Below are 23,219 nucleotides of genomic sequence, written 5' to 3'. Positions count from 1 at the left end.
CTATTTTAGGACCGTATTTGACACCAGATAGACAGCGATATACGGCTCTGTTTGACACGTTTGCTGCACATTTATAGTGGCGGAGCATTTACTAAATTTCAAAGTGCATGACAGTTCTAGTGAAAGTTCCGTGAGTCGTATGGAACTGGATTGTAGTCTTTAATGAAAAATAAAACATCTCTGGGTCACTGAGGTATGAACAGTGGCGGCGCCAAGGGGGCTGGCGGATTTCTAACCCAATCATGATGCTTGTCCCCCCCCCCCCCCCCTGAGTGAGCTGTGGTAAACTAAAACAAATTTCCTTTATCATGTGTGGGTATAATATGAGTCTACAAAATGCTAAGCCTTCCGAGGGCTAATTTACCCTAGACTCCCACCAGGTCCCCGATACAAATATAAAGTAAATTACCGCATTAGTGATTTTCGGAAACGTTGCTCAGCTAGTCACTGCATGGAAGTCAGTCTTGAAATCGATCAACATTGCTTTTGAAAAGGGTGCATGTTCGACTCTGCATAAAGTTTGTCACAATTTTGAATTTCATGATGTAAAAAAATAAATTTTGTTCACCGATGAAAAGGTAGATGGGGGGGGGGGGGGGGGAGCAGGACGTGTTCCCTAATATCCTCAAACTCCATGATGTACACTTTAGATAGGTACGTTTGAGACTCCCCCTCTCCTTATCCTTCCCAAACTGCTTGCTTTCCCGGCCCCGCCTCCCCCTCTTGAATTTTTGGTGCCGCCATTGTATATGACATAAAAGGGGTACATGCGTATACCTACTCAAAAGTACTTAATGTTTTTTAAATGTCTGATATCATTATATATGTCAGGGACAGCAATCCCCCTCCCCACAATTGTCTTGCAAATTCCTTACATTTTATAACACACACACGCAAAGTCGTATTCACAAATGTAGTAAAATGATTGAAAAGAGGGAAGCGTGTTACAGAGGGTAGAGTCTATGGTGTCATGTATAATTATATAAATACAAGCGAAATTCCCTGACTGGGGATAACACCATTTTGCATCAAAAACCCCTTTACCGAAACAAAATTTTGGATTGGCTAAGTTCGAGTTCGTAACAGAGTGGAGTCTATATGGCCCCTTGTCGTGATCTCCAAACAAATTCATAGCCACGGAAGCTTAAAATGTCACAAACATAAGAAAACATTGCCCTTATAAGTCAATATTTTTTAAGTAAATTGTTTAATTACCAAGATAATATCTTATCAAAAATTAGAAAAATGTTGGATTGCTCAAGCAATTGAACATTTTTCTGCAAAATGTGTAATTGACAACTCATATCTCGTCAATTTTAACATGTTTCTGCAAAATGTTTTTCTGATTTTTGATAAGATATTATCTTGTTGTCTAAAGAATTTACCGAAAAATGTCAACTAATGGGGCAAAGTTTTTCTTATGTTGATGGCACTTTTAAACTTCCGTATTTAAGCGTCCGTAGTCTTATTACAATTATGTTGTATTGCGCCATCATTTGGTTAACCAATCATATTTAGTGTTTCATGCGAGGACGATTTTGAAATTATCCTAGGAAGTTGGATAATACCCGAATAGAAAGTAGACAGAGGAGCCTAAACAAACTTTTCAAAGCTGTATAAGCTGTTAAAATTTGAAACAATGGAGCTAAAATTCGAAGGCATGAAACGGACTGAATTGCAGAAGTGTGCAAAGAAGGCTGGTATAAGGGCCAACATGAAGGTAGCCTACGCTAAGTCTCACTAATGAGCAACGAAACTTGTCTTGTAGGCTATAACATAAGTTACACTAGCCTACTGTAAGCCTATACCGAAGTACTAGCTAGCCTAGGTAAAGTAAGGCTAGGGCATAACAAGTTTGGAGAATTAGGCCTAGTCAACTAGCCTACAGTAGAACTAGGCTAGTTGAATGGATTAACAGGGAATCTGGACTAAATAATGTAGACTCACTGCTTACAATAATATTCTTAAAGTTTCAAACTTAGGCCTAGTTGAGAGAGAAAAGAAGGCCAATGTTAGAACTTAGAAGATGCAATCTATAAAACAGTGAGGCCTTTCACCACTGGTAATAGTAACTAGTATTATGTCATCACAATGGCAGGTAGGCCTAGGCCTAAATTTTATTGTGGTTAGCACCTATAGTGCTCTGGAATATCCACCTGTTAATTGTTCTGGTTGGTTTAAAATATATATCAGAGTGACACAGACATCCAAAGTGTGGAGTCCCAGCATGGTTATGAATGCAGGATTCTGCGTCCGGGACACAATGTTTTGGCCAGGGACGCAAAATCTTCAAATTGCTTGCATCCGGCGGATGCAAAAAAAATTTTTTGAGAAACAAACCCCAAGTATACACACTCACAACTAGGTCAACGGAAAACATAACAAAACACATTTTTGAATGAACATCTTTCATTATTTCTTTTCAAAAACCACAACTTCTTACAAGAACCAAAAGTTCTCCTACTCCCACAGATCATTGAATTTGTTTGAAAATAAATATATCATAACAATCAACCGCAAGGTACTGTACAGGGTTAACAACACAGAGATTCTCATTCTAATTACGGAGATTCTCATGCTAAAAATAGACAATGATGCTTTTCAAAATTCCCGTGATTTGATTGGTTAATAGTCCCCATCCATTGTCTGTGAATATTCTTGCACCTGTAGTGCTCAATGAACACGTAGTATGTTGTTTCACAACAATTACGTGCAACAGTTACTTTCCCCTGTGTAGAGATAGTGAAGTTCGCTATATAGGCTATCATGTGTTTGTACTCCAATATCATAACGTTAGGCCTTGCCACATACAGTACGTATGCATTTTGACAACGAAGATGCACTTGCATTGTTTCTGAGACTATCACGTAATATTTGAATCATTGTTTTGATCAGAAAATGTTAATGAGTGGAGACAATCTATGAATTTTGTGGGAAGCTAACATCTCTGATCCTGATCAGGATATTTCAGCTCACAGTATGTTTCTTCTCTCTGCATTAATAGTTGCTCATGTAAAATGTGCATTCTTGCAATAAGTAGTTTCTGTTGCAAAAAATTTTCACGGTCCAATTAACCACGTGCTTCAGTAAATGTTATTGTGGCGCAACATTCATTTGTAAATGACTGTACTGATTTTTTTTTTTAAATCTACATTGCGTAAAAAGCTATTCACATAGGCCTACTGTAATTTTCGTATAGATGATTGCTTGCAAAGAGCCCAGGATAAATGTTGGATAAGATTAGTTGAAAATGAAGAATGAATATGAATGAATAATAATTTTGACTGAGGAAGCATTATTATTAAGTATATAAGAATATTTCAAACTATTAACAAAATGTTGATACAGTGATTACTGATTAGATGGTATTTGTCATTGATTACCTACAGTAGTTTGCACTACTTTCTATGTGTATGCCTATGAACAAAACAAAACACTTTCAGGTTTGAAAGTAGTGGGGAAATTAATTCGCTCCTCCATTGCAATGTTTCAAAGCAATCTACATCTGCCACTGGAATACTTTTTTTTTTGCATGAATTTGCTTTCCTATGACTCATGAAATTATTTAATTTTAACTTTCAGACTGAAGAATTAATCAAGGCACTGGTTGCTTATCAGAGTCAACTTAATCCATCAGATGAAGATATCAACACAGCAAAAAATGAAACAGAGGGAGATGAAGCTGCAAGCACCTCTGTTAAGGTACGGTAATGATTCTACGGGTATGGTCACTTCATGCTTCTAGTTGGTCGATTTTTATCATGGAGGGGTTCACCTTTAAGCAGCTGGTTGTGTTTCCTTGCCATAACATCATCATTAATGTACAGGCCACACACACACAGTAAACCATAAAACATGTTTGGTATTGAAAATGTCTGTAATTTGTCATGATTATATAATATGCTGCATATAATATGCACTGTGTTGAGTTTAACAGTCATGAAAACTATGAGCAATATACTATAGCATTTGAGTTTAACTATCAGCTTATTGCCACAAGGTTTTAAATCAATCAAGAAGTGGTCAGTTTATAACTTTATACATGATACATGATGACTGCTACATTACAATCAGCACTACGGCTGTATACTTAAGTGTGCTTTTTTCTTAGTAACACATTACTTAACTGATTTGTGTCAGTATACTTCATACCAACAGACAGCTAAGGAATGAATAGCACTTCTATGTTTTCATTTTTACTTTTCTTTCTTTCTTTCTTTACCATTACAGATAGACTCTGTAAGTGAGCTGACAAATGAGGCAAAGCCTCAAAGAGTCAAAAAAGGACGTGGAAGGGGGCGCAAGAAAGCCTCTCCACCAGATGACACTCCTGATCCTGAACCAGTGCAGGTCATTTTTTGCTTCATCTTTGTAATGTTAAACTACTTTTTTTGCATATCTATGTTGTTTTGACTTTTCACAGTTACTACTTACTGGTTCATCTCATACTGTGCCTTTGGTACATGGTTATTGTTCTTATGATCTCTGCTCACGAGGGATGAAACAAGAAATTGCTTACAGTGTACATGTATGTAACACAAAAACTATGCAGTCATTGCATGACTTTCCTCAGTGCTCTCGAAAGCATTTGCTCAGTGAAACTGTGTATAAACTGTATGTTATTTAATCCTAGGTAAAATTAACAGTGTTTCCCACCATAAGGAATGAGCGAGCAAATTATGAAGAAAACACATATGGCTAATATGTTGTGCCACTTGTAGATTATAAGATCAGCAAGCTCAGAAAGAAAATGTTTCTTGACATTACACTTACATCAAATGGACACTTTCTTTAATATCAGTTCTTTCTTTTTTTATATCAGTTGAAAGTCAATAACATTGATTTCATTAATGTGGTTCCCAACCATTTTCTTAGCACGTTATCATCATGTCATGTTGTCAACCTAGATGCATATTGATTCAAAGGATTGGCAACTGTCTTTAGCTATTACCCTAACTTAAAGTTGACAAGTTTAAAATACAGTAAGGTAGGTTACTTAATGGTCTGTTGGATCATACATATTATTTTCTTGTTCTCTTCAGAATGAAATCACAGAATCGTTACCCAAACTTGATACAGAGACCAAACAGGAAAAGTCGGTGAAAGGAGGAAGAAGAGGTCAAAGGTTGAGGAGAAAGCGCACCTCTGTGATCAAAACTCCCCAGGAAGTAGTTAAGGTATATATTTTTCCAAGAATCTAGTGCAGTTTGCATACTAGAGAGTAAAACTAGTAGTACATAACATAGATGGTTAGTAATGGTCGCCAAATCAACTAGATGGTACGAAGAATTAATCATGTATACAGCTCTTCCAGAACGTGATTCCTGTATGTGAATGTATAACTAGCATATAAATATTCTTCACACAACACAGATTAAGCCTATACTCTACATTTACATGTCAAATTAAAGTTATCTCTAAACTATTATTTTAACTCCATACAAACAATAGAGCACCCATAGATGAAACCCAACTACATTATGATACACATTTGTAATGTATTGTGAACATCTTCTTAGATGCGATTGATTCTGTCATGGTTTTCTGTTGAGTTTTGTGTTACTTTGAGCTGTGTGCTATATTAAGTAGCCCAGCCACTGTCATATATGAGCCAGTAATAGTTGAAGGTTCATTTCTCGATTAACATAAGTTATAAGTAGTAATAGTGCAGTGGTTTTCAATGTTCTACAGTGTATATCAAGATTAATTGAATGTCTGCTTTGAGCTGTCATCAAGTAGCTATAGCTATATCAAGTAACCCAGTAAATGGCATTGATGAGCCAGTAATAATAAGAGGTCTCCATAAACATACTATCAGTAGTGATAGTGCAGTGATTTGTAATGTTCTACAGAGTATATCAATATTAATTTAATGTCTGCTTTCTAATTTAATATCGTAGTACACAATACAATTACATACTGTATGCTATTAAAGAAGAAAATGCACTGTGCATCATTATACCAATGTAATGAAATTGAAGCCGTAAGGAAACCAGAAGATGCTGATGAAGTAATCAGAGGAGGGTTTCAAACTATTTGGATCATTATAGACAGTTAAATAACAATATTTTTTAACTAGTTAGAGTAGTATATGGTTAAACCAACTTGATCTGTCTACAATGAGATACAACATGAAAGAATATTTGTAGTTAAGATGTCATTTGCGATTTGGGTTCTTCTTACTTTTCCAAGACACCAAAGTCATCTCAGAAGAGAAGTCGTTCTGACGATGAACTAGTGCTACCGCCTGCCAAGCAGCAGAGACTCGCTCCAGCTGGTAATGTGGAGAAAATATCTGAACCAGCAGATCCTATCCCTGCTACAAGGTAAAAGAAATGCAACTTTTCCAACTTTTGATAATTACAGTGCACCAATTTCAATATCATAAAACTTCATATCATAAAAACTTCATAACACAAAACTTCATATCAAATATCATATCATCTTACAAAATTTGCAATTTTTTATCAAACTGGATTTGCACTTCTATAAAGGTTCAAGGTTGGTGATATAAACAAAAAGAGTGATTTGATTTAGATCATTTGTTGCAAATTTTGTTTACTTCCATTTTTTGTTGATCATGAATACATAACTTCTAGCACAAATTAATTTGATACATTTTAGACCGTTATAAAACACTGCTACAGTCCAGGTTGTGTTTCTATAACATGTTTATTCTTTGAGACATGTCCCTTGATACATCCAAGCTTATTCAGTTAAGGACTGATGGTGGTGTATGTCATCCGAGGGTGTTCTGTTGTTTCTATGAAGTTAAAAGAACATGTTTTGGTTGTGATATAGAGTTTATAAAAAATGGATTAACAGTATCAATCATTTAAATCTTTAAAAAAAAATCAAGTGATTAAATCAATCTTTAAGTCAATGTGATGTGAACCGGCCAACCCTGACTTCCATAATGTTTTCTATTACAGAAAATCAACAAGGAAAAGGACCTTTTCAATGTCACCAAAAAGTGAAGTAACAGAGAATGGAAGTCAGTCAGAAATGAAAGCAACCAGCATGGACGGAAATCAAGATGGCAGCTCAGCGAATGAGAAAAGAGAAACAGGAGGAGCAGAAAGGATTTCGCCAGAAAATAAAAATAAAATGAAGCCAGAAACAATCACTGGTTTGGAATTGAAGACCTCACCACAAAAACGTTAGTATCCCATATAATTTGCATAAAAATATTTTTCCTTAATGTGTATTTATTGATTTTTCATGATGTATGTTTGAGCATGAGTAAAACCTCAGTTTATAAGTAATGCAACTGACATGTAAGTATATCATTTTACATTTTATAGTCATTGGTAAACATTGTTAACAAGTTTTAAGTATTAATCTTATCTGATAACAATTTTTCAACTTTAATTATTAGCTTTACCTGCAACCAAGAAGACAGGCATACCCCTTCCAAAAATCAAGGCCTCTTCTGAAAATGTTACTCCTGGGAAATCTTTAAACTTTAAGAAAGCTCACAAAGCTCAGTTTGAAAAACTGGAATCAATCGATGATTATTTGGAGAGAAAGAGGAAGCGAATTGAAGCATTGACTCAGTCATACAAAAAGGTTAGTCATCTAAATAGGTATTTGTTTTATTATACACCTGTCAGACAAATTTGTTGGAAGTAGATGTGGGGGTGGTTCTGTTTAGACCGTGGTCTGTCTGTAGCGTACAGGGCACTGGGAACTATCACAGTAATGTTGAAATACTGAAGTGTTGCCATGTACTTTTTTAACATTTTGCTTTTTACCTCTGTGGAAATTTGTATACTTCCTATATGTTGTAAATTTAATAATTAAAATTAATATATAATTGGACACATTTAATGTGATAAGATTGGTATGCACTCTAATACACAATGTTTCAACTAATAATTTTGAATTAAATGTGTAGCTATGATGAGGATGTTTCAACACTATCAAATGTAATGATGCATAAATCTCTGTTTACGCAGTATCGCAATTCTGTATAGCATAAAGCAGCTGCTTTTATGATTCCGCAAGCATATCAATAAATGTGACACAGGGATTTGTTTTGAAGCTAACTTCTGTTTAGGAAGTCACCTTGAAGACACATCTTAAAGCTGACTGTATATGTTAAGAATGTAATGACCACATCATTGATATGCATTCATCAGTTAACAGTAACATAATTTCCGAATTTTTCTTTTCCAAAGGCTCCATCTTCTTCCAAGAAGACTCCCAAGAAGACTCCAAAGGTGAGTCCAACAAGAGAAGTAAACATCTCACAATCAACTTCTCAAACATCAACAAAGGCTCATTGCCTACAGACTACACCCATCAGCACAAGCAAAGACATACATTTTATATAGTGAAACACATATGTAAGCTAGTACCAAAGCTATATTGCTGCCATTGTAAAGCTTTGGATTAGCAAAAAGCTGTACTTGTCCATAATATTGTAACTTGAGAAATATGAGTTGACCTTTCATAGAATGGAACAACGTTATTTGTTAGCACTGTACTCATCTTCGGAACATAGGTAGCATGCTCTGTATCTTCTTCTGTTTATTAAACAAATAGCTTTTGTTCTCATAAGTCTGCACACTATTCAAGATTAGAACCTTTTTTTTGTGTGATATAGGTAGATATTGGTGATATAGGTGTGATAGGTATTGGTGATACATTCACAACCATTACTGGAGAAGTTGACATACATGTGCTGCTATGGGTACCCCTAAACACTTAATCACCTGCTAGGGGTACCCCTAAACACTTAATCACATGCTAGGGGTACCCCTTAACACTTTATCACCTGCTAGGGGTACCCCTAAACACTTTATCACCTGCTAGGGGTACCCCTAAACACTTTATCACCTACTAGGGATACCCCTAAACACTTAATCACCTGCTAGGGGTTACCCTAACACTTTATCACCAGTTGGAAGATCAGTTTTGGTGATTAAGTTCAAAGCTAAATAACTCAAAATGATACCTTGGTTGAAATTCATATCTGGTATGTGGGAAGGATCCTTCTTAGTCAGTCCAAGAACCTTGCTGAACTTCTAAAGCTCAACAATAGTCAAAATTCAAGTGTGCTGGCTAAGGTTACCTTGATGTCTTTGAATCAGGCAATTATTCACAAAGCCTTTCATCATTTGGTCTTCTATGTTGGCAATACTGTCTTGTAAAGAGTTCTCAGATGTTGCTCTCATGAGATTATGAGAAAGATTTAGAAAATCATAAAATGTTATGTTCGACGACAGAAAAAATCTGATTCAATTCATCGTTTATATTTTATGTGAAGATATCTTGATACTCGATGCATCTCACTCTCCATTCCAGACTAGTATCATCTACCTTTAACTGTATCCTCCTCTTCCTTTAAAGTTTCTTTCACATAGTGTCTACTTAACAGGCCTTCAGTTATAAACAGTTCATGAATCTGTGTATTTTGCTTGAAGTAATTCATGTATAATGTGATATCTAACACTTATATTTAACAGGATGCTAAACCTGCTATGAAGAGGACTAGCTTCTTCTCTCCAAAACCGAGTAAGCCAACTACCAAGACGGTAACCTTCCATGCTTCACGGCTTAAAACCCCAGCAAAGCCTTCCACATTTATCTTTGGGAAGACCAGCACAGAGCAGAGAATTGCAACACCCGGAAGCCGTAAATCCATTGCGGTCATGAGTGGCTCAGTCAGCAGGAAGTCTGTGTCAGGTGAGGGTGGGCTTTCATTATCCAGAAGATAAAAAAGATAAAACTCTTCAAATGATCTGACTACAATGTAAATGGTGTGAGGGAGGAGGGGGCTTCATGAGGTTTGACCTTCTGAAACGGACAATGTAAGAAGGAATAATATGTAGTTGATGATATAGCCAAACAAAGCAGAAACTTTTAGTGAATGATTACTCATTAACCTGTGCAGAAAGGTCACTCAGCTTACTCTTGATGTAAATTTTGAAGATCAACAGAGATTTATATTAAACAACTGTTGTGACAAAAAAGTAAGAATCAAGATAGATTCTGTTGAAATGTATTTGATAGCTATCACACTGTCTTTAGATAGTAGAAGTACCTTGCCTATGCCTATGCCTTGTTCATTTTGCTGCAAATGTTATTCCAATCTGAAGCTATTATCCTCGTCGAGTCTAGCTGAACATGTGAGTTTAGTGATTGTTGTGATCAGTGGACTAGCAATGTGACAGGCAACCAGTTGTTTTCAAATCTTATTATTGCTAATTTTATTAATATATTTTTCTGTTTAGTAAATGCTGTCTGCAAGGGCACTTCTATACCTCAAACCCACTCATTGGGAGGAGGCAAAGAAGAAATGAAATATACTTTGTTTTTTTCTTTTGCCAAATTTAGGACCCAGTACCACACCTTTTAAGTTTTCCAATACCTCGGTCAACTCACCCGCCACTCAGAAGAAATTTGATTTGAAGGCTTCCTTGTCCAAGCCACTGACGTATAAACCTTACAGTGGTAAGTTCAATTATATCTTTTCCTGGTGCAACAAATTAGCCATATAACTTATGTTAAACCACATGTAAAACATTTTACATGTACCCACATTATGCATTATACATTACATTATATACATTACACATGTACCCACATTATACATGAAAGCAATGAAAGACAGTCATGAAGCCTAATCCTGGTAGATAATCAATGCATGTCCACCCAAGCCTAATCCTGGTAGATTATCAATGCATGCACACCCAAGCCTAATCCTGCTAGATTATCAATGCATGCCCACCCAAGCCTAATCCTGCTAGATTATCAATGCATGCCCACCCAAGCCTAATCCTGTTAGATTATCAATGCATGCCCACCCAAGCCTAATCCTGCTAGATTATCAATGCATGCCCACCCAAGCCTAATCCTGTTAGATTATCAATGCATGCCCACCCAAGCCTAATCCTGCTAGATTATCAATGCATGCCCACCCAAGCCTAGTCCTGGTAGATTATCAATGCATGTCCACCCAAGCCTAATCCTGGTAGATTATCAATGCATGCCCACCCAACCCCATCCCAAACATGACCCGACTGACAGAAATTTGTAGGCCACACATGTATGTACGCTAATTTTCTCGATAATGGAATAATTTGTTTCAATCAACCAGTTCCTTGCTTCTATACAGTAACTACGTGTATCGAAATCCCTTCCCTGCTTCAGTCTGGGGCTGTGTGTAATGAATGGGTTGTGACTGTTTGTTGCATGATACATTAGGTACATTGGCTTCTTACTGGCATCCTAAGCTCATTTGGTTTAGGTATATGACTGCTCAGGTCTATGTTTCCTATTCTGTTCTAGCCCAATATTCATGATTTATGTCCACCTAACCATGGTTTGTAAAAGATCAGTTCATCAAATGAATACTGGACAACTGACTGCAGAGTGTGACACACTAGTCTAGACATAGGCTGTGTTATGCTACAGTAATAACAAACCTAGGCTACATTCCACACCATGTACATGTTCACTCATATAATATCGTTTCGTTTCATTAATATCATAATGATGATGATCATGCAAACTTTTTTTTCTTTACTAGGTAAATTGAAACCGTTAGCTGAAACTCAACCAGTTAAATCACGACCCATTTCGCACATTGCCAAAGCAAAAGAAAATTTGAAGAAACCGAAACTGGGTAGCAAGCTAGAGAGACAGAGAGCGGCAACTAAACACAGAACAAAGAGTAGGAAAGATAATATGATGACAAGAAGGGGTTTATCTGTGGTATAGAGGAACCCTGACAGTGCGTTGTAAATATGTACCATATGACTTGCTACCAGCATTCCATTATTGGATTCTCTATATACAATTATCTATAATGACAAATGCATTGCACGCAGTTATGCAATCTCATATTTTATGTTCTTTCTCATTTTACACAATGTTGCACAAAGCTGTTGCCCGCCAGTAATGTAATTATGTAAAATGGTTAGTCAGATTAAAAGCTTTGAATATTTTAGGTAACATAAATATTGGAAGATGAGAACAGGATGGATGAAGTACTGTTAGCAGGAAAAGCACACTGAGGCCTTAAATACCATATCCTCCTTTTATTATCATAGCTTTGGTGTGTCATTTTACAAAACTATTTCAAGTTTGCGGCCTCATGCAGAGTACTCAAATAGTTTTGATGTCCAATCATGACAAAACAGAAGTTCCTAGCACTTTTATTGTGTCATGAATGAAACTTGCTGGTTTAATGGATGATACCAAATAAAAGTATGCTGCAGTCACTGGTTTTTGCATTGAGCTTGCCACAGCCTCTGGTTATCATGCAGCACAGTTAAAGGAAGGTAACATTGCTGAAAATATACATGGTTAATCCAGTTAATAATTTAATCTTGTTGTCAAAGTTCTGTTAAATTGTGGGGTATAGATAAGTATATTTTCTTGCCTTGTTCACAAACTTGTAACTTATGTGTTCTATTATAATCAGGGATTAGTTAACCTGTTTCATCTCCTTTGTTCTGATATGTAATCTATTTTCATATGAGCATAACAAAGGTACTTGTTCTCTCAAAGAATAAGGAAATCATAACAATGACAAAACAATGATTCCCTAGGCTGTACTTCAAAGTGTGGACCATTGATGGTAGAAAATATTTTTCAGGGCTCCCCATAGCAGGTTGACATGGTAACAGGAAGGTGATGCACACAAATCCCAGTAATGGTGTGCTCTTGATGTCAATTTTCATAATATGGAGGTAAATATTGTCCCCTTTCATGTCACTAAAATTTGATTCAGTATGGAGTCAACCAAGAGTTCAGAAGAGTGGTAGAATTTTTGTTGATTTAAAGTCAAGGGATATATCATTTGACAAAAGAGTGGTATATACTTTGAATGGTTATCTGAATAACAGTGTGTTGATAACTTGATTGACAGGAAGTAAAATGTTACTGTGCGATTGTTACCTTCAGTATCCTCACTGCTGCCCAACTCAGTGATAAACAATGCAATCACATGCTACAGTTGTTTGTTACCATTGCATAACCAGGCATGTGACCCATCATGTCTCATCTGAAGGACTGAATACCAACATTTCCTGAAGTTTTGTCACATGTCTCACTGTTTTGTTCTATGCAGAAGAATTTTCAGGTGTATAACTTTCAGTTTTGCAGTTGTCATAGTGCAAGTGCAGCTTATGATAGTTACTGAGCAAAAGACCAGGTCACATCAGGATAACCTAAGCCTATCTATTAAAGACATAGTTTGCTAAGGCTAATAGATTAAATACCATGTAAGCTGAAGGGCAGTTCACTAGATAGGTCAGAATATAATATTGATATAACTTTTGTGTACAAAATATTCTTATGTCTTGTAGTTTACAGCCATTGCAAGTGCTGTGTTAATGACAGATTTAAAAAGTCTCTTAGGTACTTGTATTAGTGTAGTAATAATATCATACACTCGTTATGTGGGGTAGATGAATTTATCTTAAATAGCAAGTGATACTTTTATTGATATTTGTATATTTTTTATCACTGTCTTATCATTAACCTGTACAGTACCTTTATTGTTAACTTCTGTAAATTGTTCTAGGTTTTGGAAAAGTGTTTTAGAAGAAATTGATTTTATGTCCTCCTAAAGAGCTTGGTCTATAGGGAGAGGTTGAATAGTGACTAGGAAGATGGGGAGGGGTGGGAGCACTATTACTCTGGGTTTTTGAAGAATATTTACAGGTGCAAGGGCGGCGGAACCGGGGGGGCACAGGGGGCACGTGCCCCCCCACTTTTCCTCAGGTTAAAAATGTGCCCTTTTTCTACATTAAAATTTCTATAAAAAAAAAAGAGTTTACAAAGCGAAACCCACGTCTATTGAAATATTTCGGGAAGTTTTATATGTATACTACCATAGGCGTAGGGGCCCAATTTGATTTGGGGGGCTGTAACACTTGCCCGAAGAATATTACCCAAATTTTTCGCGCGCTCCGCGCGCGTTCAACATGTTAATGTGCATATCATATAGGCATGCATCGGTTATTACATCGCATGCCAATAAAATACAATCATTTGCCGTGTTATTACCCTTCTATATTGGTTAGAATTATTGGGAAAGTCATTACAACAATCATGATCATAATAATATCAGTATAACAATTGAAAAACACATAGCAAATTATTTTTCTTTCAGTAGGTGCCCGAAAAATTCTCAGCATATTGCCCGAATTTTACAAAAATTTTTGGTTGGGGGGCCCCCCCGCCTCCTACGCCTATGTTTACTACCACAAGGCTTCTAACATTCTGGTGGGTGCCATTATGCATATTCAATTTGCCCAAAAAATCCTAGTGCATTTCCAAAAATGCATTGCTATATTACATTGTGACTTTGTAATAAGCAGAAGCCATTTATAGCCTACTATAAATAATGAGTATAGTTTTAATATCCCATAACCTACCCCATCCTTTCGTATTTTGACATATTTCATTTGCTTTCATGCATGTATCGATCGCGTGTGCAGGGACTTGGACTTGATAATGATTTCACCTCATTTTGTCTCGAAAGAAAACTTGTTCCTTGTTTCCCAATTTGCACATTGGATATTGCAGTGCTAGTATGCATTGTTTCCTTGAGGGGGAGGGGGCGTTGATGCAGTGATGTGTATACGCAAATAAGATAATACAATAAGAGTTATAAAGGGTACTAAATATCAGGCTGCATCAGTCCAATCGAATTTCTATAAAGTGCCCTTCGACGTTGGTGCCCCCCCAGATTAAAAGTACTTCCGCCGCCCTTGTACAGGTGTAAATAACATATTTGTCTTTGTACCTGGATTGTTTTTCAACTGTGCCATTGTTCACTAATCTTATGATTGTATTTAATTGTAGTTTTAGCAAGTTTTCCAATAGAAGATGAACTCAGTGCACAGATGATGCCGTATGAACCAAACAAATTGTTCTTCGTACTTCTTGTCTTTGTCGTGACCACACACAGATGGTGAGTCAAATTTGACCACAACCCTCTCACCTGAACAGTTGCTTACAAAGTCCGACTATTTTCCTACCCATCCCACTTTCCTCTAACAACTTACATGTGCCTAAATTGCCAACATCATTGAGATTGTCCATCAATTTAATAACAAAGAAAAAGTCAAGAGTAGGATTCAGTTTCAATATGTGTGTTGTATTGAATTGTTGCAAAGACATTTATAACAAGACAAGGGTAAATATATTTCATGCAAAAGGAGTATAAAACAATGAAAAAGCACCTAAAACATGGACACTACTTTTCAGCCGCAGCAATGAGTTGAAGAAAGACTGCAATGTAGCTGATTTAAGATTCATTTTATGAAATGACATCATCAGAGATGTTGTAAATCATGTGAACTTTGAAAGATGGTGAAGGGGTCGTGAACCAATGAGTTGATTGGAAGACTTGAGAAATTAAATCACTGTCAAAAGGAAGCAATTGCCGTAGAGTAGCAACCCCATCATACTGGTTTAATCACTCATGTTATACAATGTAAATTAAACCTTAAATTATTTACTTCAGCCATAGTAATTATTACATTGTCTGTATGACAACTAACCATGTACAAACAGACTGACAGTACATCAGAACTATGCAACGACACTTTCACATTTTCTTTTGCAAACATTTTACATCTTCAAACCTTTCTGCTTAACCTTTGTCTGTGTATTTTTACCACATTAAAACACAGCAACAGTAATATGTTATTTTAACTAATTTGCTATTCAAGGTATTATTAATGTGATTTTAATTATGACACATATTACAAGTCCTTCAAGGTGTATGATTTGGCACTTCTCAGGAGATATTATCAATGTAAACTGCAAAAGTTACAGATTTGGCAAAAAGTAATTATAGTAAATTAAGAATTTAAAAAAATCATGTGGGAATTTATGAACAAATTAAAAAGGAAAGAATTTTCTTGGCAAGAACATGATTTAAACTAATGACCTCAGGATTCTCTCCAAAAAGAGAAAAAGTTTTTTTTAAATTTTTAATTTGTGACATTCTGATTATTTTTAATAAGCTGTAGAATTTGAACCACTGCCCCAAATAGGTGACACATCACACTTGAATCACTTGCATTGCATGATAAAGAAACAAGCATAAATTAATTAAGTAGTAATATTCTTACATATTTGTTCTTACATTCCCTGTTTGTTTCTTGTGAACTCTATGTTCATTAAGGCATTAATTCCCTGCACACTATAGTTTTCTCTGATGTATTGATCACATGGTACAATATTTATTCTTTACCATGCATGGCTGGCTGAAAATGTAATAATTTAGGCAGTACAGGAACTTCTTCTTAATTATAAATCCAGCTGTGGCTGTGCGGAATTGGATACAACACAGAGGCTACATTGTATGTAGTTACGTCTCCATACTACACAAACAAATCAACTGACTGATAAATTAACATAAACTCTACTCAAGTTTGCTTAGAGAGAGAAACTGCTTTATCTATGCAGCAGTGAGGGAACCTGCTCCTTACTTAGGTATTCTATAATACCACCAATAGGTGTGGCAGACTGACTACCCCACAAACATTTAGGACAATAATCTCACTCATAAAAATGAGATCAGTGTTGGTGTCCAGTAGACTACTAAATGTTCTCTGGGATGGCATTGGAGACTAATAAGAGATGCCACAATTTGCTAGTTATGCTAAAATAACAATGCTACAGACACTGCATACACATGCCATAGAGATATTGTGATTAAATATACAGATATGTTTACAAGGTATTTGAAATGTCTGAGGACCTATGTGTCTGAGACTGAAAGGTTCGCATACAATGGCTGAGTAAGACAAACTTTTCAATAAATTCCAGACATCAGTAACAGCAAACAAATACTTGGTGTGTTTATGAAGCATTGCAAACTATAAAGTTGAAATGTACATAACTTTTATGGTGGTATATGATTCTGTACACAACGCATAGTTTTGATGTTCACTGCTTGTTGTCACTGAACCTTAAGTAATGGTACTGCAGCTATAGGTAGGTGAATATTTTACAACACAAATCATTTCATTTTGTCACACTAATTTGTGTCTGATATACATTCTTAATATCTTATGAATATTCATTAAGGTACAGAGATCATGCCACATGACAGTACAGTTAAATGTTTCACAGATATGGTTTCACACAGTGTGGGTGTGTGGGTTTAGTGTTTTTCAGCCCACCCATTGTCAATAAAGGTTCCATACAAAGCAATTATAGAATATTAGAATTGAAGACAACAGCCTCTGCAACGGATGTTCATTTACAAGCAAGCTGTACAAAACTTCTCAAGTTCAGACAACAGCAGAAAAAGCCTCTTATCAGATATTGCATACTTTGTTCAAAGTACCAATTGCTGCATGGTCTATGCTTTGTAGAGATACTTTAAAGTACACAGTGAATCTACAGTACAGTTAAATGTTTCACTGAAATGGTTTCACACAGTGTGGGTGTATGGGTTTAGTTTTTTTCAGCCCACCCATTGTCAATAAAGGTTCCATACAAGGCAATTATAGAATATTAAAATTGAAGACAACAGCCTCTGCAAAGGATTTTCATTTACAAGCAAGCTTTAAAAAACTTCTCAAGTTCAGACAACAGCAGAAAAAGCCTCTAATCAGATATTTCATACTTTGTTCAAAGTACCAATTGCTGCATGGTCTATGCTTTGTAGAGATACTTTAAAGTACACAGTATATCTAAATGGTAAGGAGTTTTTACAGTTAGTCAATTGCTTATGAAGATGAACATTATAAAGTATAGCTGCAAATGACTTTTTGAGACAAAACCTTAAGAGGTTGATTAGTTACGTGGAAGAACATTGTTACATCCACATTTGGCAAATACTGTATTACTGAGGTATACTAGGATTGTGTATATATACTAGCAGAAACATTACTGACAACTACAGTGACAGTCAGAAAGTTTAACACTGTCTATAAATGAATGACCAGAGCAGTGTATCAACAAAGTAAAAACACAAAGATGACTTCAATGATAAATCCAGCCATGGCCATATCTGTATGTCTCATTACCAACAACGAATATTCAATATATCCCACGCAGCCTTCATCTAGACTAACAAAGAACATCTTTCAGAATATCGAGGAAGTGATCCACGCTCATAACACAAAGTCTACTTAATAAAGGGATCAGATTACCTTCCTGTTCATACTGATTAAAATTGCATCCTCTGTACTCTTTGTTTGTAATATTAGCAACCAAAGGAAGCAATCCAGATGTTGATAAGCCACCGTATACAATCATAAAGGGCGTACAGAATCATCTCTTGGGATGTTTACAGAGGGAAGTGCATGTGCTACACTAGTACAAGATGTGAGGTTAAAACTATACATTTAGGAAAACTACATATAACACAGTTCTTTTACTTAACATGTAACTATGTGGAGCATAAGACTAGTATATTATGCGACAAATAAAGGTATAAAAAACAGGTATTTTCAGCCAAAATATAGTGAAGTTAAATTTACTGTTTATAAAACAATTAACCAGCCCTACTATGATGCAGAAATACTTCTGGAAACAGACGTCTTCTGATTCTGTCCTCATACTGATATGTCCTGTCCTAATACTGCAATGTCCATAACTGTAGATTTCCATGTAAACCAAACCAATGCATCATGGGAAAGGGAACAGATAATTGGCAACCTCATTGTGATTGTAACAACTAATTAAAATTCAGACTTTCAGTAAGCCATTCAGGGAAGAAGCTTTGTTGCTTAGATACTTCCATTCTATTGTAATTAAACTATGTACAAGCTCATGTAGATTGTCATAGAAACAACAAATGTTTGCAAAAACTGGCATTATACCCAAACCATACACTGCATTTGATTATTAAAGTGCTAACTACTGTAGAATATAATACACTTTCAACAATTGTAAAATATGATAACAAAGGCATGCAGAAACATGGGCTATGGAGCTATTACTAGCTCCATGAATGAACTAACAGATAAAGGGTGGACAAGAGTAGCAAGTCAGTGGAAGTATAAACCAAGTAAGGTCATGGCTTAGCTATCAGGGACCAACAGACTGAATGCATTACAGAACAAGTTTTAAAAACAGTAGATACCAGGAGCAGATAGTACTAAAACAGGTGGGGGGTGGGGGGATTAGGAATAAAGTAAACCAAACTAATACCTGGTCATACAATAAAATGAACAATCAATGAGCTAGGTCAGAGTAAACCAAGTAAAGGAACTCTACAACTCTGTAATCGTTCTCAGTAGTGCCTATTTATGTAAAATATCTCTGTGTTCTGTTTCATGATGTCAGGATAATTCATAAAATTGAATAAAGCTGTTTGTAAATTGTAAGTAATCTGTAAGTAACAGAGCTCAGAAACAGCAATTTAAATGCATCCCATGCGTTAAGACATTGTCTTTATTTGTATTCCTGTACAATTTTTTCTATCTGTGATTATTTTATTGAACAAAGTGATGAAATAGACTTTCAGCCAGATTCTGTTACTTCATAACTGAGGTCAACACTTCAGTGAAGTAATTCAAATATTCAGTCTTTCAATTTTTACCAACCAGGTAAGGTAAGCAGTTCTTTGAGAAAACTTATTAATGAATTTGAAGGGTGAAATGACCTGCTCCTGGTATCTCACGGATGAGGTGAAATTGACTGAACATAAAAATTACAATTTGACTGCATTTACCACACAAGGATCCAATTTAGCTGATTTAATTTTGTCATGATTGGTCGGACAACATTTCGCTGTTTATCTCCTCATTCATGATTCTTGTGATGGCCAAATATGTGAATGGCCCCCAAACTTGCACCTCAATCGGTTCTATGTTCTGCATTTAACACAGCTAATATTGTAGGACAAACACAGCAGTAAGATGATCCCGCTAGCATCCAGATCTCTGAGCAACCATGTTGGTGGCACATGTTCGCGGCAACTCCAGTCCTCTGTGAATGAAATTGACTAGATCTTGGCAGCCTATACAGCAGGGTGGGAATGCACAGAGGATAGCATAGAGGATCCCACAGATGATACCAATAGGCCAGCCGATGATCAGTAGGATGATAGCCCACACAATACTCCAGAGCCAGCCACAGTTTGCCATTTTAGTAACCAGATGTCAAGACCAAACAAGATGCTGGAGAAAGTAAACAGATACAAGCTAGTTAGATGATAATCTAGAAAGAAACATTTTCTTGGAATGAAAAAGTATGATTGTAGCCAGGCTATTGGCTAAACTAGAGGATGAAAGATTGTTGGTGCCATAACACTAGGGTTCGCAACTAACGGTGAGGGATGTTACCAGCATATAAACCCATTGAGTATGGATAACTGGCTATACTAGAGGATGGGTGATGGTTGACACCATAGCTCTAGGGTTCACAACTAATGGTGAGGGATGTTACCAGCATATATACCCATTGAGTATGGATAACTGGCTGTATATAGTATAGGATCGATGATGGTTGACCCAATAGCTCTAGGGTAAGGTGACCAGACGTCCCCGATTTTCGGGGACAGTCCCCGATTACAGTGTGTTGTCCCCGATGAACAAGTGTCCCCGAAAAGTCAAAATGTTCAGGAATTCCGAAAATATCCCACATTTTTAGTAAAATAATTGTAAAAACAAAATTTAGTCAAGTGTGCAGTCGCAGAACGGAACTAACCAGTATTTCAGGTGGGCCAGTGTAAAGTGCTAGATCGATCTAGCCTAGCACTCTTTCGTAAAGTAAGTAAATTTCATCTAAGAAAAAGCTACATTTTTGAAAATAAAATTGATTTTAAAAGTGCTTCTAAATATCACCATTTTACATCAAAGCACCTTAGGCACTTGAAAATTTTCCAAAGGGGAGGGGGACACCCCTTAGACCCCTCCCCCATATCAGTCATGCAATAAATGTCCCTGATTCCAGTCAGGTAAATATGGTCACCTTACTCTAGGGTTCACAACTAATGGGGGAGGGGAGAGGTATTTTACCAGCACATATATCCAATGGGCATGGATATATGCCTAAATGACACTCGGCCTTACATCCAGTCTAAGTGTTAAGTTTTAGAAATCCTTTGTGTTATATATGAGTCACTAATAGGAATAAGACAACCAAGGCCAACTTCACACTTGACTTTCATGCACAACATTTGCAATTTTGTAACACATAGCTTGACAATACCTAGGTCCTAGCTGAAATGCTTTTCATTTGCAACAGATTAAATTAAAATGATTATTTCAATAGTTTTCCATTAGCAACTCCTTTGTTTCATCATAGAGGCTGTAGTCCACTGCTTTATTCTATACAAATCTACTCTGGTAAGAACTGATAAGTGCCAATTATTATATTGGTGAACTGGCCTTTAAATGTAACATGACTACGGATCTGCTATGCAACTGATGCACACAATGCATCTACCAGCAAATTGTTCAGCCTATTGAATTAACTCTTTTAACATGTTTAAGATGTATCTGTTGAGTGGTGAGAGAGCTCTTAGAAAAACCGAACACTACTCATGTATCCTCATGTTCCAGACGCTTCTCATGTTTGTAGTTAAGGGACAATCAACCAATAACATGCTAACAATCTTTAAAATCTGATAAGACAAGATCAATCCTTATGGTGCTCATTAACATTTGTAGTAGTACAAGGAAGCCAGCAGGTTTAGTGTTTCCTTGCCATATTTCATGAGATCATTCAATGAAGCATTGCACACAGATATATGATTACCCCCTCCTCCACCCTTCCCACCCCCTAAAAAAATGCTGGTAAAATGTTTTGTTTAAATTTAAATCCATCCTGCATGATCCATTTTACCTCATTCAATTCTTTCACTGACTTAACCATTCCTCTCGTCTTCACACTGTTAGGTTTGCTATACACTGGGTACTTTTCCCTTCTTTCCTTTGATCCTTACAGACACAAACATTGAAACCAACCAACAGTAAAAACTTGTTCAGTATATGCTAGATATTCTAATATCATTTGGTAACCTGTATTCAAATTTGAGCAAGCCCTTCACTGCCCTCAAAGCTTCTTTTTTTCCCCTTGTCTACAGCTGAACTTGACATTCTTTGAAGTCTGAGGACTTGAAAATTGACAGAATTACACCATGAGAAGTACTCTGAATTTTAATTTTGAGGTTATATACTGACTTAACTCTAACTGATTGCATCCATTAACCATCCTACTATAATCTAGGACACCATACACAAACACATCTGTTCTTACTGATAATAAGGCTAAATTAATTATTTGTGTGCAAGTATATGTACTGTAATATCTATTAAGGATACTTTGCCAATCTTCCAATAACAGGATACTAAAGCCAATAGGTGACAAACTTATCATGAGACTTCAACGATGTACGCTAACAATACAACCAAACAACACCTTTTACAATGTAACCAGGCATACAATGACACACCTCGATAGTCAACATAAATTCAGGCCGTCAACGGGCTCTACCAGGACACTGAAGTTCTCTTTCTTAGATTAATTACAGAAAAGACATGAAAAACAAACTTGAAATACAAACCTTAAAACTTCAATATATCTTTCACTACTGAAGAAGTATATCCAGCTATTGTAATGATCCAAGTGCTTTAGTTTAAGCAATAAGAGTGGTAATAGCATGTGCAGTTAGTATCAGTACACTGTGAAGACTACACCCACTTAGCAGATGGCAGCAATAAACCTTAGCCCAATGATTCATATGTCAGCATCAAGAGCACTGAGACAACACAGACTATGGCTACTACTACTAGCGTGCCTTGAACACTCCCTGCTTTTCCAATACCTGCGTTTCTCCAAGGCAAGGTCAAACATCTAACCAGCTTTGCTGTTGTTCCCTTCGGGCATCTTTCACATACCACTCACAATATAGTGCTGAGTCCAAGCTAGGAATGGAACATTGAACTCTAGCCAAGCAGGCATATATTGAAATGAAATTTACAGACCCAGTGACTAATGATTCATTAGCTTCTTGCCTCAGGTTCTAACAAGAAGAGATCTTGAAAATAATATTATCACAAGCCCAACTGAACAAATTAAGTGAGCACATGTACTAAGGAACTGAGAATAAGCGAGAGCTTCCATATCATTATTAATAAAAGCTGTGCTCCAATAATTGAGGTTGTTGAGTCAGACTATTGAGCAAACTATTGAGCAGGAAGCAAGTTAATTTTACTTCCGAGCGGAAGACAAAACAAATACGTAACAGAACTACTGAAGTAAGGACATGATGGAATACTTCAGCC

At 36.3% G+C, this 23,219-nt stretch overlaps 1 protein-coding gene and 1 long non-coding RNA gene across 2 annotated transcripts; one reads left to right on the top strand and one right to left on the bottom strand.

Annotated features, from left to right (window-relative positions):
- The first annotated feature begins 1,519 nt into the window (after positions 1-1,519).
- LOC139970474 (uncharacterized) lies at positions 1,520-14,884 on the top strand. Its single transcript, XM_071976224.1, has 12 exons — positions 1,520-1,720; positions 3,583-3,702; positions 4,231-4,350; positions 5,043-5,177; positions 6,193-6,326; positions 6,933-7,159; positions 7,379-7,569; positions 8,181-8,222; positions 9,471-9,690; positions 10,342-10,458; positions 11,537-13,677; positions 14,738-14,884. Exons 1-11 carry the CDS (start codon positions 1,640-1,642, stop codon positions 11,725-11,727), a joined length of 1,578 nt encoding a protein of 525 aa, XP_071832325.1. The 5' UTR covers positions 1,520-1,639; the 3' UTR covers positions 11,728-13,677; positions 14,738-14,884.
- A 213-nt stretch (positions 14,885-15,097) lies between these two features.
- On the bottom strand, positions 15,098-22,753 carry LOC139970479 (uncharacterized). The gene is made up of 2 exons (XR_011794157.1): positions 22,499-22,753; positions 15,098-20,108 (listed from the first exon to the last, which is right to left on the bottom strand). It is a non-coding gene; the product is annotated as an uncharacterized lncRNA (long non-coding RNA).
- Between the last annotated feature and the right edge of the window lie 466 nt (positions 22,754-23,219).

This window comes from Apostichopus japonicus, chromosome 8 (genome assembly GCF_037975245.1).
Source record: "Apostichopus japonicus isolate 1M-3 chromosome 8, ASM3797524v1, whole genome shotgun sequence".
In the NCBI taxonomy this organism is placed as follows: Eukaryota; Metazoa; Echinodermata; class Holothuroidea; order Aspidochirotida; family Stichopodidae; genus Apostichopus; species Apostichopus japonicus.
The sequence above is the reverse complement of the archived record's forward strand: the minus strand, read 5'-3'. Positions and strand labels throughout refer to the sequence as shown.